The sequence below is a fragment of the Astatotilapia calliptera genome, chromosome 17, assembly GCF_964374335.1.
Source record: "Astatotilapia calliptera chromosome 17, fAstCal68.1, whole genome shotgun sequence".
Lineage (NCBI taxonomy): Eukaryota > Metazoa > Chordata > Actinopteri > Cichliformes > Cichlidae > Astatotilapia > Astatotilapia calliptera.
This window is the reverse complement of record NC_137438.1, coordinates 28,534,172-28,548,535: the sequence shown is the minus strand read 5'-3', so window position 1 is coordinate 28,548,535 and position 14,364 is coordinate 28,534,172. Positions and strand designations below refer to the sequence as shown.

The following is a 14,364-nucleotide window of genomic DNA, read 5'->3' as shown; positions in this document are numbered from 1 at the left end:
TACATGTGCATGTGTGTAGGCATGTGTCTTTGAGGATGAATGTCTTGGCAGCATATGCCCTGAAACTTCTGCCAACATGTTGAATATTTGGAAACAGATACTGCAAGCTGCAAGCCTCGAGTGTTCTAAAAGCATAACAGAATTTGTCATTTGCCTGGTTTTTGTTCCGTTTTGTCTCAGATTGAAATGTTTCTACGTAAATAGAATTATTATTTCCATTATTTCCATGTTGTTCAAGCCTGTTTTCTGCTAGAGAGAGAGTGGTGAGAAAAAGTGTTTGCCCCCTTGCTGATTTCCAGTTTTTTTTGTATGTTTGTCAATCTTAAATGTTTCAGATCATCAGACAAATTTAAATATTAGACAAAGATAGCATAAGTAAACACAAAGTGCCGTTTCTTAATTTATTATTAAGGGTGAAGAAAATCCAAACTTACATGGCCCTGTGTGAAAAAGTGATTGCCCCCTAAACCTAATAACTGGTTGGACAACCCTTAGCAGCAACAACTGCAATCAAGCATTCGCAATGACTAGCGATGAGTCTTTTGGAGCACTGTGAAGGAATTTTGTCCCACTCATCATTGCCACATTAGTAGACAGCAGTAGTTTTGGTACACAGCAGAATTCATGGTTCCAATGACGACAGCATGTCTTCCAGGTCCTCAGGCAAAACGACCCCAAACCATCACACTACCACAACCATATTTTACTGTTGTTATGAAGTTCCTTTTCTGAAATGCTGTGTTACTTTTATGCCAGATATAACGGGACTCAGACCTTCCTAAAAGTTTAACTTTTGTCTCGTTAGTCCACAGAATATTTTTCCAGATGTCTTGGGAATCTTTAAGATGTTTTTTGGCAAACGTGAGACGATCCTATGCTCTTTTGGCCAGCAGTGGTTTTCACTATTTTTGGCCAGTCTCTTTCTTATTGTTGGATTATGAACTCTGACCTTAACTGAGACATGTGAAACCTGCGGCTCGTTAATGTTGTCCTGAGTTGTTTTGTGACCTCCTGGATGAGTCATCGATGTGCTTTTGGAGTAATTTTGGTAGGCCGACCAATCCTGGGAAGGTTCACCACTGTTCCAAGTTGTCTCCATTTGTGTATAATGGCTCTCAGCGTGGTTTACTGCCTTAGAATCTGCCATAGACATTTGTAACCCTTTGCAACCCTTTCCAGACTGACAGATATCAGTGACTTTGTTTCTCAGGCGTTTCTTTAGATCGTTGCGGGATTTGTTGCTTTTTGAGCCTGCTTAACTTTTTCAGACGGGTTCTATTTAAGTGATTTCTTGATTGTTTAGTGAAACTGAACTCAGCTTTCCAAAAAATGTGGTTAATCACATGATTTAACAAGAGGGCCAATTACTTTTTCACAGAGGACAAGGCAGGTTTGGAGAACCTTTTTTCCTAATCAATGAAATCATCATTTAAAAAGCTGCATTTTATATTATATTACTCGGGTTATCTTTGTCTAATATTAAAATTTGTTTGATGATCTGAAACATATGCAAAACACTAGGTGATCAGGAAGGGGACAAACACTTTTTCATACTATTCTACTTATAGATTTACATAAAAGTGCTGAAATGACAGAAAAAGCAGAATTTATTTTGCACCTCTTTCGTATTTGCGCAAGTTTCAGTGTTTGTTTTTGTGCCAGTGTTGAACTTGATCATGATTGGAGGGGTGCACTCGAGTCCAAAACAGATGTTTGGCATTAATGAGCCATGTACCAAAGTCCGTGCTCTGTGTATGTGTGATTATATGTGTGCATGTGCACGTGGCGGGTAGGTGTGTGCATTAATTGACTGAGTTCCATCTGTTCCTCCACATTAACTATTCACCAATATTAACATGAAGATACTTCACGTGTGAATCTGTGTAAATGTAATTTAACCTTTTAATGTGATTTCTGCTTCAAGCAAATAATTCCTTCATAATAAAGCTTTTGTTGTTGTTTTGTTTTTACCTCCTTATGCCACTCGTTTCATGCCCTTACCTGCTCTCCTTCCAATTCTTCTTTTCCTATAGCTCCCTTCGGTCAGTCCAGATTTGATTAAAACTGATTTCATTTCACACAAGTGACATATGTCAGTAATTACTGTATATTGTTTCAAATGGAATCGCTTTAATCTTTTTATCCTGAATGTTGAAGCGTCTTTACATGGTTCTGCAATGAAGGGGGGGGAGCCACATATTTAATAGAAAATATGTGTAAGTGTCTTCCCTGCACTTCCCGTCATCCCTCCTTACCTTTTCCCTCCAGTTCCAAAATGTCGCCAAGAATGTGTCGTGCTTTGGGAACCTTGTGCAGGCTAATGTAAGGAACAAGAAGATACTGAAAAACGCTGTGGAGAACATCACTGCGAATCTCAGCACCAATTACACAGCTGGCTTTGAGACGGCCTTTGAACAGCTTAAACAGGTAACGTGTGTCTAGGGCAGGGGTAGGCAACTCCAGGCCTCGAGTGCCGGTGTCCTGCAGGTTTTAGATATCACCTTGGGTTAACACACCTGAATCAAATGATTAGTTCATTACCAGGGCTCTGGAGAACTTCAAGACATGTTCAGGAGGTCATTTAGCCATTTGAATCAGTTTAAACCTGCAGGACAGTGGCACTCAAGGCCTGGAGTTGGACACCCCTGGTTTAGGGTTATACTTGGTTGATGCATTGAGCTTTTTGCGTTAAATTGCATTATACACTATTGTTCCTTAAACAGTGCTCAATAATAATTGTAAGAATAATGACAGCAAACACTGTAGGACACACTAACAACTCAATCCCAGTGGGCTTCTCCTGAATACTGGGTATGTGTCGACCTCCTCTGGTTGTTTCAGATATTGCAGGTTTGATTTTATTAGTATCAGAGCTGCCGTTTAATTCCTCTTCATCTTTTTTAACAGTAGCAGCAAGTTGAATTCTTTTTTTCATCGTCTTCTTTTGGCTGTTTTTATTTATCCTTGGTTAAATAGTGGTTCGTTTTATTTCCATCTCCTTGTTTCCGTTAGATGAATTACTCAAGGGCCAACTGTAACAAGATTATTATGCTTTTCACTGATGGCGGAGAGGATAGAGCAGAGAAGATCTTTCAACTTGAAAACCCACAAAAAAACGTAAGCCTGTAAAAAGTCTTTTACAATGTTCAGAGTGAAATACCAGAATGAGCCTTTTAGAATATTTGATTTGATTGCTTCGTCTTTTCCTCGTAGGTGCGTGTCTTTACATTTTCAGTAGGTAAACACAACTACGACAAGGCGCCGATACAGTCGATGGCCTGCAACAATAAAGGTACATTACAGGGTCCGTTGGAGGTTTAGAGAGCTTGTGACACGTTTGTTTCATTCACCTGAATTTTCCTCTGTAGTATAAAATGTATTCTATAGGTACCATTGTAACACCTTTGTAAATAACATATTTTTATTGTAACAACAAGGTTTTAAATGCATACTCTCACTGCCCCCTTTATTAGCTACACCTGTTTAACACAAATATCTAATCAGCAAATCACATGGCAGGAAAATCAACATACTTGACATACCTATCTACCAATCGCTACATTCATAATCTGATGAATGAGCTGGAGAACAACTCTGGGTTATTTTCTTGCCCAAGGATATTTGGTATGCAGCATGGAGCAGCCAGGAATTTAACTACCAACCTTCTGATCAGCCTGGTATGTGAGTGACTGAAGGTTCCATGATGATGATCGCAGGAAGAAGGCAGGCAGAGCGACACAAGTGTGCATACAAATACAGAGCAGAAGAAACTTCTCACCTATGGCAGCCATCTCTGCAGTTTACAGACAACGATCTGAAAAAGAGAAAATATTCAGAGAGCAGCAGTTCTGTGGTTTAAAAACACAGAACTGATGTGATAGTTCACAAAATATGACAATAGAAGACTTGAAAAACGCTGCCGAGTTTTATCAGTCTCAGTTTCTGCTGCTATTCAAATGATAGAGTCAGAATTTAAGTAACATATAAGCATGGATCCACCTTAACTTGTATCAGCTGCTAATGGTGTGGGGGATCATTTCTTGGCATACTTTGTGCCCCTTAGTATCAGCTGATCATGGTTTAAATGTCATAACTTACCTGCATATTGATGTTGATCATATCAATTACTAGTAACCAGTGTACCCATCTTCTGATGGGCGCTTCCAGCAGCTCATATAATCTCAAACTGGTTTCTTGAACACGACATTGAGCTCAGATGGCCTCCGGAATCACCACAGATCATTCAAATAAAAGGACTTTTGGGACTGGGAAGGTGGAATGGATGAGTCACATCATGGTTTTGCAGCTGACAAATCTGCAGCATCTGTGCGATGCTATCATGTCAGTCTGCCTTAAAACATTTTCCAGTTCCTTCTTCAACCCATGCCACAAACATTTAAGGCAGTTATGAAGGAAAAGTCCAACCCAGTACTAGTCAGTGAGGCTAATTGTAGGTAATTGCGACCAGGTGGAGACTAGATGATAAAGTGGTAAATTTTAGCGTTTACACAGCATCTGGAGTGAGGATGATTATTAACATGTTTTTTTGCTGTTCAATATCAATACGTTTTTCTTTTCTTGGGGGGGGGGTGTTCGTTTTTTGTTTATAAAATTTAAAAAATATTTTTCTTCCTTAGGTTATTACTATGAGATCCCATCTATAGGTGCCATTCGGCTAAATACTCAGGTAAATACACATTCAGTCACGTCTTTCATGTCAAAGTCCCACTTCACTTACTTAACCACTTGTGTGCTGTGCCCTCTTGTGGTAGAATGCCTCGTGTGCAGGTTCAAAAGTAATATTCTTCCCTTCATCCTCTTGGCAGGAGTACCTGGATGTTCTGGGCAGGCCTATGGTTAAAGCTAAACAAAAGGCCAAGCAGGTTCAGTGGACTAACGTCTACCTGGATGCTTTGGTATGTTAAGTGTTGTAACCAAAATGCATTGCATTACATTGAAAGAGTGTGGAAGCAGAGACTCTGTGCTTGTGTAGAGCTCTGGAATTAGAAGAAATCTGTTTTATGTCTTCTGAAGAATTTCAGATAAGTACGTTTTATTTAGTTATACTAAACATGGTGGTGTCATCCTGCTCAGCCGAACTCTGCTGAAGTAGTGTTTGCGAAACATTATTTGCTAAAAAAGAAAATATAATAAAATAAAGAAGATCATGGTCGTTAAGTCATTAAGATTTACTTCCCAGTTGAAATTCAGATAAGAATACTGATAAAGTCAGCCAACTGGTTTGGATACTGTCAGTGTTTGGAACAGTATTGACCTCATGTCAGCGCTGGAAATATCTGTCTTTTATTACTGGAGACATCCTGGATTTTATCTGACATCTAGTCATTAAAGCAGTATAAAAAAAGGGATCATATAAAATGCATACAAAATTGACATACAAGTTACAAAATTGCACAAAAACAGAAAATGACGTGCAGTAAGGCATTGATATCATATGCTAAGACTGCGTTAGACACCACTAAGCATTAATCTTCTGAGAGCATCTGTTTCTGTCTCTCATATTGTGTCTGATTTTTGTGTAGGTGTAAATACAATTCCAAATTACCTTAATCTAAAATCAAATAAGCTGGGTTTCATTTGAACACCTGACACAACAGTCAATGTGGTTGTAAAGGTATGCCCCCAGACATACAGCAAACATCAGTGAGATTGGTGAGACATGCCGTTTAGCATGATTAAAGTCTACCTTGACCTACTCCTTTAATCAAAAGGGGTCACCACAGTGGGTACCTCCACATGTTTGATTTGAGAGATTTTATTTTTTATGCCGACTGCTTTTCCTGTTTACTTCTTTGGCTTATGTGTTAACCACTAGCACCAATAAATTTCCTGTATGTAAAGCATATCATGGTGTGAACCTGAGATTAGAATTATGAGATTGCTTTTGTTTACACCTGGGAGCGACTTGTGTTTAAACTGTGCCTGTTTAACCTTGCAGGAGCTTGGCCTGGTAATCACTGGAACGCTGCCTGTCTTCAACAAAACCGGCATAGGCTCAAAGGTATCCAGAACCACTGTTGGACTCCTATGTTACCATTTTTTAAAAATCACTTAAATCATTCTCGCCTGCTTTTGTTTTGTGCCTTAACTTATTCATTCTGTGTTCTTTTACATCCTTCTTTGTTGCATTTGACTCACAAAATAAATGTACTGTATGCCTGACACTTTGACCCCATGAGAGGATTTAAGTCTGTGGTTTTTGGATACTCCATAAAGTTTACCAGACCAAAAAGTAAACATACAATTACAGTCTCATCCTTTACTTTTATCCTCTGCTCTCTTGTGGCTCTAACTTACATCCTCTGTTGATGCGGTGGTCCCCCGAAGCTCGCCACAAGAAGAGAATCTAGCATGTCGTAAAACAGAAATCAAAATGAGATCAAAACTGCAGATCAGAGTGAGAAATGATCCGGTAGCTAAGTGCTTCAAGATGAGGTCACATGTCTACCTCGAAGGACTCGGGCTTACCTCCACTGTGACTGAAAACAAGCCTGGAAATGCCTTGTCAGTGACTCATTGCAACACGTGACACTATTGGGAATTAAACTGTCCAGATTTCTGTTGCACCCCATTTCCTTGAAATTGTTCAGAATGCACAAAGGGACTTGACTCATCCAAAAAGAGCAGCAGGATATAAAGTAGGAGTTCTTGCAGTGATTTTTTTTAAACTGTTCTTTCTTATGGCTTTCTCTTAGAAACCTCAAAACCAGCTTATCTTGGGGGTTATGGCGATAGATGTGTCCCTGGATGATATCAGGAGACTGACTCCTCAGTACACTGTAAGGGCAACACAAATAAAGACACACAGATCCTGTGTATTAATAGGGTAGATATTACATTTGATTATTAGTTGCAGTCCTCTTTCACACAGACATTTGCTCCTCTGTTCTTTTTTTCTTCTAGTTTGGTCCAAATGGCTACTACTTTGCCATCGATCCAAATGGATACGTGTTGCTTCATCCTAATCTGAACCCACAGGTAGGCAGAACTTGTGAAAAATTGATTTGTTTCTCCAAAGATTTGCTTCTTACGTTAAAAACCATTAGATGGTCATAACGCCAGTCAAACAGTCATGAAAAATGGCATTCCTGATTATCAACAGGCTTATTGTTATGGTTTTGCAGCCTGTGGGATCACTTATGTTGAGTTTTAGCAATCATGTTGCAGGATGGACCTTTGCAGAAAGGTTGTGTTTCTGTGTATCAGATGTGAGATGTTTCTTTTTTTTTTTTCTTTGCTTACCAGTCTGCTATAGTCATTTCTGTTGCCAATGGGATGTTTTCTTGGATTTCTACACTGACTGCGTTATTTGGCTGACTTTAGTTGTTTATTATACACAAGTCAGCCATATGGCTCCAGGATGGTGTTTGTTGAAGCGAGGCAACACGGGCGGCATTGAGATATGCATTTTCTTGTAAATGTTGTATGCACAAATTGATTACAGATGATTACAGCAAATTATTTCATAATAAGACTGCAAAATATCAAAATAGTTTCTTGGAAATACATCAGTAAGAGATGATTACTAGTCTCTCCTTTTTTCTTTTTTTTCTTTTTTTCCCCCTGCCAACATTTTTGGTACGCAACACTAATTGCTCGCATTTCTGCGCAGACCGCCAAGTTTCATGAACCTGTAACACTGGATTTCCTAGATGCAGAGATCGAGGATGACATCAAAGTGCAGGTTTGAAAAACACATTTCTCTGACTCCTATAATTGCAGGAGGTCACATCAAAATCAGATAAACTGTAATACAAGGTTGCCAAATATATGGCCTGGATCCAAAAAGACTCCAATCTGGCCCCCTGGACATCTATCAAATGAGTCCTAATAAGTGACGTGTCACTATAGTATCATTTATTTGTAATGTTTGGTCAACAGATAAGAAAGCAAATGATTCAAGGTGAAACAGGAAGTGCGACTATATCTACACTGCTGAAATCAACAGATAAGGTAATTTTATTTGATGATGCGTGATCATGATAATTTGGTCATTTTGTCAGCTTATACACATATATATATATATATATATAGTCATAATATTCTTGCCTAAAGCGTTACATCGATCGAGGTCAGAGGATGTACACCTTTGCGCCGGTGAAGGGGACTGACTACAGGTACGCAAAATATTTTGAATATGATTTCGGCGACGGTAGATTTGGTGCATGCAGATGGTAGGCTTTTTAAACCTCGTGCATGTTTTGCATTCGTACTTTACATAGTCATAATTCTGTTTTGTGCTCATTAAAAATGATCTGTGGTAAGGGCAATATCCAGACACAATTTGGAATAAACTTTTGGAAAACCAGAGTGGCTAGTGTCTGCGCAGCTTACTGCATGTGAACTGGTAAATTATGCTTCCTGCTAAAAATACTTTGCAAGCCTTGCTGAAAGATTTGTGGTGGAAGACTGAGGATTTTTTTTCCAAAGCAAAATGTCATGTTTTTATCATTTGTCCTCTCGCAGCCTGGCCCTAGTCCTGCCCGAGTACAGCATGCATTACATCCGTGCAACAATTGGCGACACAATCACCCAGGCTAAATGTAAGTGCCACACTAAATCAGTTCAGTCTCTTTTGCAATTCAAGGTTTTCCACTCATTTATATATACAGACAGTAAATACATGGCAGTGGGTGGAAAATGACTGTTAATATTCTCCAGTGACATCAATGCTCTCCATGTAAGGGCTAAAAAACACTTGTGTGTCTTGTTATAGTTCCTATTCATCACTTATAGCACACCCCATATTTGCTCACACAGAGATAATATATATACAGATAATTCATTTACATGCTCTCTCCTTTCCTGCACTTGTCACTTGTGTATCTATTGCAAAACCCATGTTCAGTTGTGGTGGTGTTCAAAGTTTTTGTCACCAGACAAGCGGGACGAGAGGCTCAAGTGTCCCGTTTGGCACATATAGTACTCATCACTTCATTTAAAGCCAAATACCTCAGCGTGTGTGAGCCTGCCCGTGTGTGTTACCAAGAGGGTATTTATACATTTGTGCTCAGTCGTGAGATGATATACACCAGATCAGAGCGTCCATATGTGTGGCATTGTCGTCATGTCCCTTTTAAGATCTGTTTGTTCCCACTAGTAAAAGATGTCATTGACTTATAGTGTTACTCAAAGGACATTTTTATTGTGTGTCTATATTCATTGCAGCTAGGTTGGAGCCATGCCTGGTTAGAGTCTGCATTCAGTGGACATTTGTGGATCTTGTAAATGCAATATTACTTTTGATTTTGCATATATTACATAAACCTTACAGTCATACTGGTCAAAGCACATTTTAAGACTTCTAGGCCACCACAGCACACTTCTTATTTCAGGAAAGACACAAAGCCTGCTGGATTCTGGCAGTCTGTTATATTTCATCACCTTTCAATAATCATACATGTGGACAGTTTGAAAATGTCTCTTGGAAGGGCTTTTTGTAACATATGAGATTTTGGTATTGGCTGAAAGTTTTAAAGTTATAACAGTTGATTTCTTTTTCATTACAGTGATTAGTTTTTGATTGCAATAGTTCAGAATAGAACAAATTTAGCTTGATTCTAACAAATTAAATTAATGCAGAGTTGCTTTTGTGCTGAAGTGTGATGCTGTTAGTGTGAAAATTCAGTTTGAAATTAGTGTGCACACACACTTAAAAATGTGTTGTTGTTTTTTTTCTTAAAAAGTTTTTTTTTAATGTGTTTATCCATGAAAGAAGAACCTGCCCATGATCAGTTTAATGATCAAGTCAGTGTGTGAAGGTTAATCCCTACAAGCCTCAGGATCTATAAAAGAGAATGGTCATATTAAAAATGGTCACAGGTGCACTGCAACTGTAACTCTGAGCATTGAAGCCCCACCCACCTGCTGTTTAAACCTTCTGTTTTTTAAGCAGCAGCCAATCAGATTAAGTTACAGAGAAGGAAAGGGAATAGATTAACTGAGGAGCTCCACCAAGTCTAAATGTGAGGTAAAAGGACCATAAATAAGAATTCTTTCAGTTGTAATTCATGCAAAGCTTCTTCAATAGAGTCAACTAATAGAAATATGGTAATGACAATAAGAGCTCCACTTTAAATGTAAATGTAAAAACCATTTTGTTCCTCAAGACAAATCAAATGAAGCTTTTATAAGATGACTGAATGAACAGATTTTTGCCACATATCATAACGTTTGTTAAACTGCCCCTTTGTGCTTTCCACAAACTGATTACTTAAACTGTTGGGCACTTTCGTAGAACAATATTCTTATTCAATTTCCCTTTGAATAAAATATTGTGTAAACCCTGTTGGCTTACTTCCTTTCCGGCTCTCTTTTCCCAATTCCCTCTTTCCTCTCCTCATCTTTTCACTGTCCTCCCTTCTTACGTTCTCCTGCCTTCTTCAACTCTTGACCATTCCTGGTGTGTTGGACCCCTGCAGCGTTTTTGGGCAAGTATTCTCCTCCTGTTTTTTGCCTCACAGCCCCTGTATTCTTTGTATTCTCTTATCACCGGCAGACTTTGGATGTAATGTCTTTTCCTTTGGTTCACTCTGTCTGATGCGGCGGACTCACAAAGACGGAAGCATTTTGTTCTAATGATCTGTTTTCCTTCGTATGCTGGTTTCTGATTAATAATGACAGTTCTGTGACACTGAATCAAGCTGCTATTTGCTCTGAGAAGCAGTGCTTCGCATGCAATGTGGACCCACAGTGCGGCGCAGACAGTGTGTGCGGGTCTGTGTGTGCAAGTGTGTATTTAACCCCCCACCTGTTCCAATGGCCCTCAGATGTGGTTTTGGCACTAACCTACTGTAGCAGGAAGAACAGAGGACAGGATGTTTGCATTATTTAAAGGTGAAACCATAAAGGAGAAAGCTGTGAGTCTGTACCCCGAACATGAGTTAGTGTGAGTCTTTGTTTTCCTCACTTTTCTCCTTTTTGACTCACTTTGATTTTTACAACCTTGTTAAATAACTCCTAATGAAAGACAGGATACTTCTGAACACACTAAGCCTCGCCTCTTCTGTCTGCCCTTCTGTGTGCTTTGTCATCAGTTTTGTCTTGTTTGCAGGCATCGAATCCAAAAGTCTCAGCAGAACATCGTTAATCTCTGAAACTGAAGCCTGGCTTGTCTGCTTTATTCCTTTTCAGAGAGTCAGAGCACTGTAAATGTCAGTTTAAAAACACAGTTCAAGTCCAAACCATAATCTCCCAATTCCCTCATCTATTTATCACGCATTTGTTAAGTCGGTGCAGATTTTTATTTCTTGTTTGTGTATGAGAGATCGATTTATGCTGAAATCCAGAGTTACTATGAATGAATTTAGCATTTTAAAGAAGCTCACAAAACAAGCCAAGGGTTTTTATTACATTTTTTATTTAAAAGCCCAAAAAGTAAATTAATTCCTCATTTCCCAAATCTCTCTGCTATCCATCATTACTGGATACTTTGTGGGATTAGTAAGCAGTGACTGAATATAAAAGAAAAACCACATCGCCAGAAGAATGCTAATCCTAACGCTAAAAACACATATCAAACCTAACTTTAGAAACCGCATTTTAAGCCTCTCTTTGTGTTGTCCATCAGCGCTGTCTCCATTTGCATCCAAAGGGCTAAAAACCTTTAGTTCGAAATGCAATATTTCTATTCAGGACTCGTTCTGTGAATAAAATATTGTCACCTTTGACCCCTGTGGTTTTACCCTGTCTTTTCTTTCCCCTTTCTTTTCCCTCTCGTCTTTACCTCCCTGGGGGATGATTCGCTTGTTCATTCACTTTGTCTCTGCTGGGATTTTTTCCACTCCAGGGAAAAATGGCAAGTATTTTTTCCTTTACTTTCATCTCTCTCCTTCTGGTTCCGAGTCTTAGCGGTCTTTTATACGGCACATCTGGCCAAGTCTGTTCTGGTGTATTTTTATTTTTGCCTTTATACCTGATTTTCACCTGTTTGTGCAAAATTTGAATCTTTGCGGTCTGTAAACACAACTTTTGCCTCAGTTAGTCTAGCTGTACGAGTTATCGCAGCCCCTTATCATTACCAGAACACCAAATGGTGTGTTTGTGTCGATGCTGCTGGTGTCCTGACAGATGCAAAAAGTATGTTCCTTGGAAACTGAGCTGTGACTCAACATAGACGATAATCAGATAAGCTTCTCAATTGTGACGCTTCGCAGCAATTTCTCGTATTTAAAGAAAGTCTAAACGTGTTTCAGCATGCAGTGTTTTGAAGGGACATATTTCAACACAAATTACAACATTTACCTTAAACCTAACCAAGGAGTTTTTAGTTACAAACTTAAAATAAATTAAAATACCAAATGTAAACAAAGTCAGGGGAATAAGGAAAATGGAAAGCTACCAAAGAGAAAACAGACTGCGGATGATCAAACTTGTGACTGTCTTCATTGACATACCCACAACCTTCTCATTGTGGGGACTTTTTTTAAGAGACCTGTTATCTCTCATTGCCAAGACATACAGGGTTTTAGATCGTTTAATACATTTAAAACAAGATAACCTGATAAATAAATACAAAATGCAGTTTTTAAGGGAAAAAAGCAAACCTAAAAAAAGTGGAAAAAGTAGCCGCCACCTAAACCTAATAACTGGTTGTGCCACCTTTGACAACGAGAACTATAATGAAGTGCTTCTGCTACAAGTCTGAACTTTGACTAGGCCACTCCCAAACCTTCATTTTTTTAAATTAATTAATTAATTTCTTTTTAGTCATTCAGAGGTGGACTTGCTGGTGTGCTTTGGGTCATTGCTGTGTTGCATGACTCAAGTGTGCCTGAGTTTCATGGGAAAAAATGCCTCCTTCATGATTTTCTGGTAGAGAGCAGAATTCATCATTCCATTACTGCAACCTGTGCAGGTCGTGAACAGCAAAGCACTCCTAGAACCCCTTGAAATGCTGTGTTAGTTTTGCTGCACGTAATCTCTTCATTTCAAATAATATTTTATCAAAACTCGTGAGGATCATCAAGATGCTTTTTTTTAAATTTTGGTAAATTTAGTCAATCACAGTTAATTCATGTTTAATAAGAGGGGCAATTCCTTTTTCACATATAGCCAGGTAGATTTGGATAGCTTTTACCCCTTCGTAATGGAAGTCATCATTTAAAAACTGCATTTTGTAATTTCTCTGGTTATTTATTTTAGTCTAAAATTTGTATTATGACCTGAAACATGTAAACGTGAAAAATATTCAAAACATATGAAATAAGGAAGAAGGTTATAATAATTTTTTCACCTTTTTGAGGTATCAGTCTCGCTCAGATGGAACATCTCATCTCAATCTCAATATAGTGACTCTTATTAACTTGTCTATTCTGAACCTAATTTTGAACCTTTATTGGGGAAAACTCATATTACTTTATACTTATCGCAGTTTCTGAAAGCCTCATGGCTGACAAGTTTGATGAATATGGCTACACACTGATTGCACCGAGGTAAGAAGGCACAGACAACTTTTTATAAAGTTACTTCTAACATAACTTTTACTCAGTATGACTGGAGAATTGTTCCATTGCCAACAGAGATTACTGCAAGGACTTAAAGCCTGACGCCAACAACACAGAGTTCCTCAAGAGGTTTAACGATTACATTGACAGGAAGACTCCAAACAACCCCATGTGTAAGTATCAAAAAATGAAGAAATATTTACCACAATTTTTGTCCATTTTGCATGTTCTTGGTGCCTATGGTTATGATGTGAGCACTGTTTGTTATAGTAGGTGTACATGAAAAAATAATTTTATTTTTTTACTGGAAGAGTGCCAACCCAAACATACTCCCAGAAGTCTCTCTTTCCAGTGAAGTACAGGTCTGGCTGGATGGTTTGGTGTGCCTGACTAGGCAAAGCTTTGTAATGTTGAACCCCTCCGTTCGTGTTACCCATTTGATGCTAACTCTAAAAGTCTGACCATCACACGCCTGACTGCACATGTGTGAGGCACGTCGGCTTAGATGTGACACACACACACACACACACAGTATTCGATAGCAATATGCCTTCCACACCCCACCTATAGCCGCTCGACCTCATCCAATTACTCTGTGTTTGTGAGAAAGAGCAGGACACGTCAAGCCGAGAGCGTGAGCGGAGCAATAAAACACAAATCAGGGACCAGTGGACCTTTTCCCTAACATCTGACCAATGCATTAACATCCTTGCCATTTCTTACATGCGCTCATTGATATGGATCACTCTTTTTTTGGGGGGGGGGGCTGAGTAAACCAAAAGGTCCCCTGATATTTATAAAAGCTCCTATATTGTGTTCCTTGGTATAATTTGATGGTGTGCATTTAATAACTTACTTCAAACATCTCAACAGGATCAATCCAATAAAACTTTTCACC

At 38.8% G+C, this 14,364-nt stretch overlaps 1 protein-coding gene across 2 annotated transcripts in view; it reads left to right on the top strand.

Moving 5' to 3' along the window:
• cacna2d1a (calcium channel, voltage-dependent, alpha 2/delta subunit 1a) overlaps positions 1–14,364 on the top strand; it is a 96,400-nt gene that overhangs the window by 60,923 nt on the left and 21,113 nt on the right. For both annotated transcript variants that reach the window (XM_026146521.2, XM_026146519.2), the window contains exons 11-24: positions 2,269–2,427; positions 3,013–3,117; positions 3,214–3,292; positions 4,638–4,687; positions 4,827–4,916; positions 5,960–6,022; positions 6,717–6,800; positions 6,925–6,999; positions 7,634–7,705; positions 7,903–7,974; positions 8,077–8,138; positions 8,488–8,564; positions 13,394–13,454; positions 13,542–13,639. In XM_026146521.2, the coding sequence (XP_026002306.2) occupies positions 2,269–2,427; positions 3,013–3,117; positions 3,214–3,292; positions 4,638–4,687; positions 4,827–4,916; positions 5,960–6,022; positions 6,717–6,800; positions 6,925–6,999; positions 7,634–7,705; positions 7,903–7,974; positions 8,077–8,138; positions 8,488–8,564; positions 13,394–13,454; positions 13,542–13,639 (1,147 nt within the window). The remainder of the gene's footprint in view (positions 1–2,268; positions 2,428–3,012; positions 3,118–3,213; positions 3,293–4,637; positions 4,688–4,826; positions 4,917–5,959; positions 6,023–6,716; positions 6,801–6,924; positions 7,000–7,633; positions 7,706–7,902; positions 7,975–8,076; positions 8,139–8,487; positions 8,565–13,393; positions 13,455–13,541; positions 13,640–14,364) is intronic.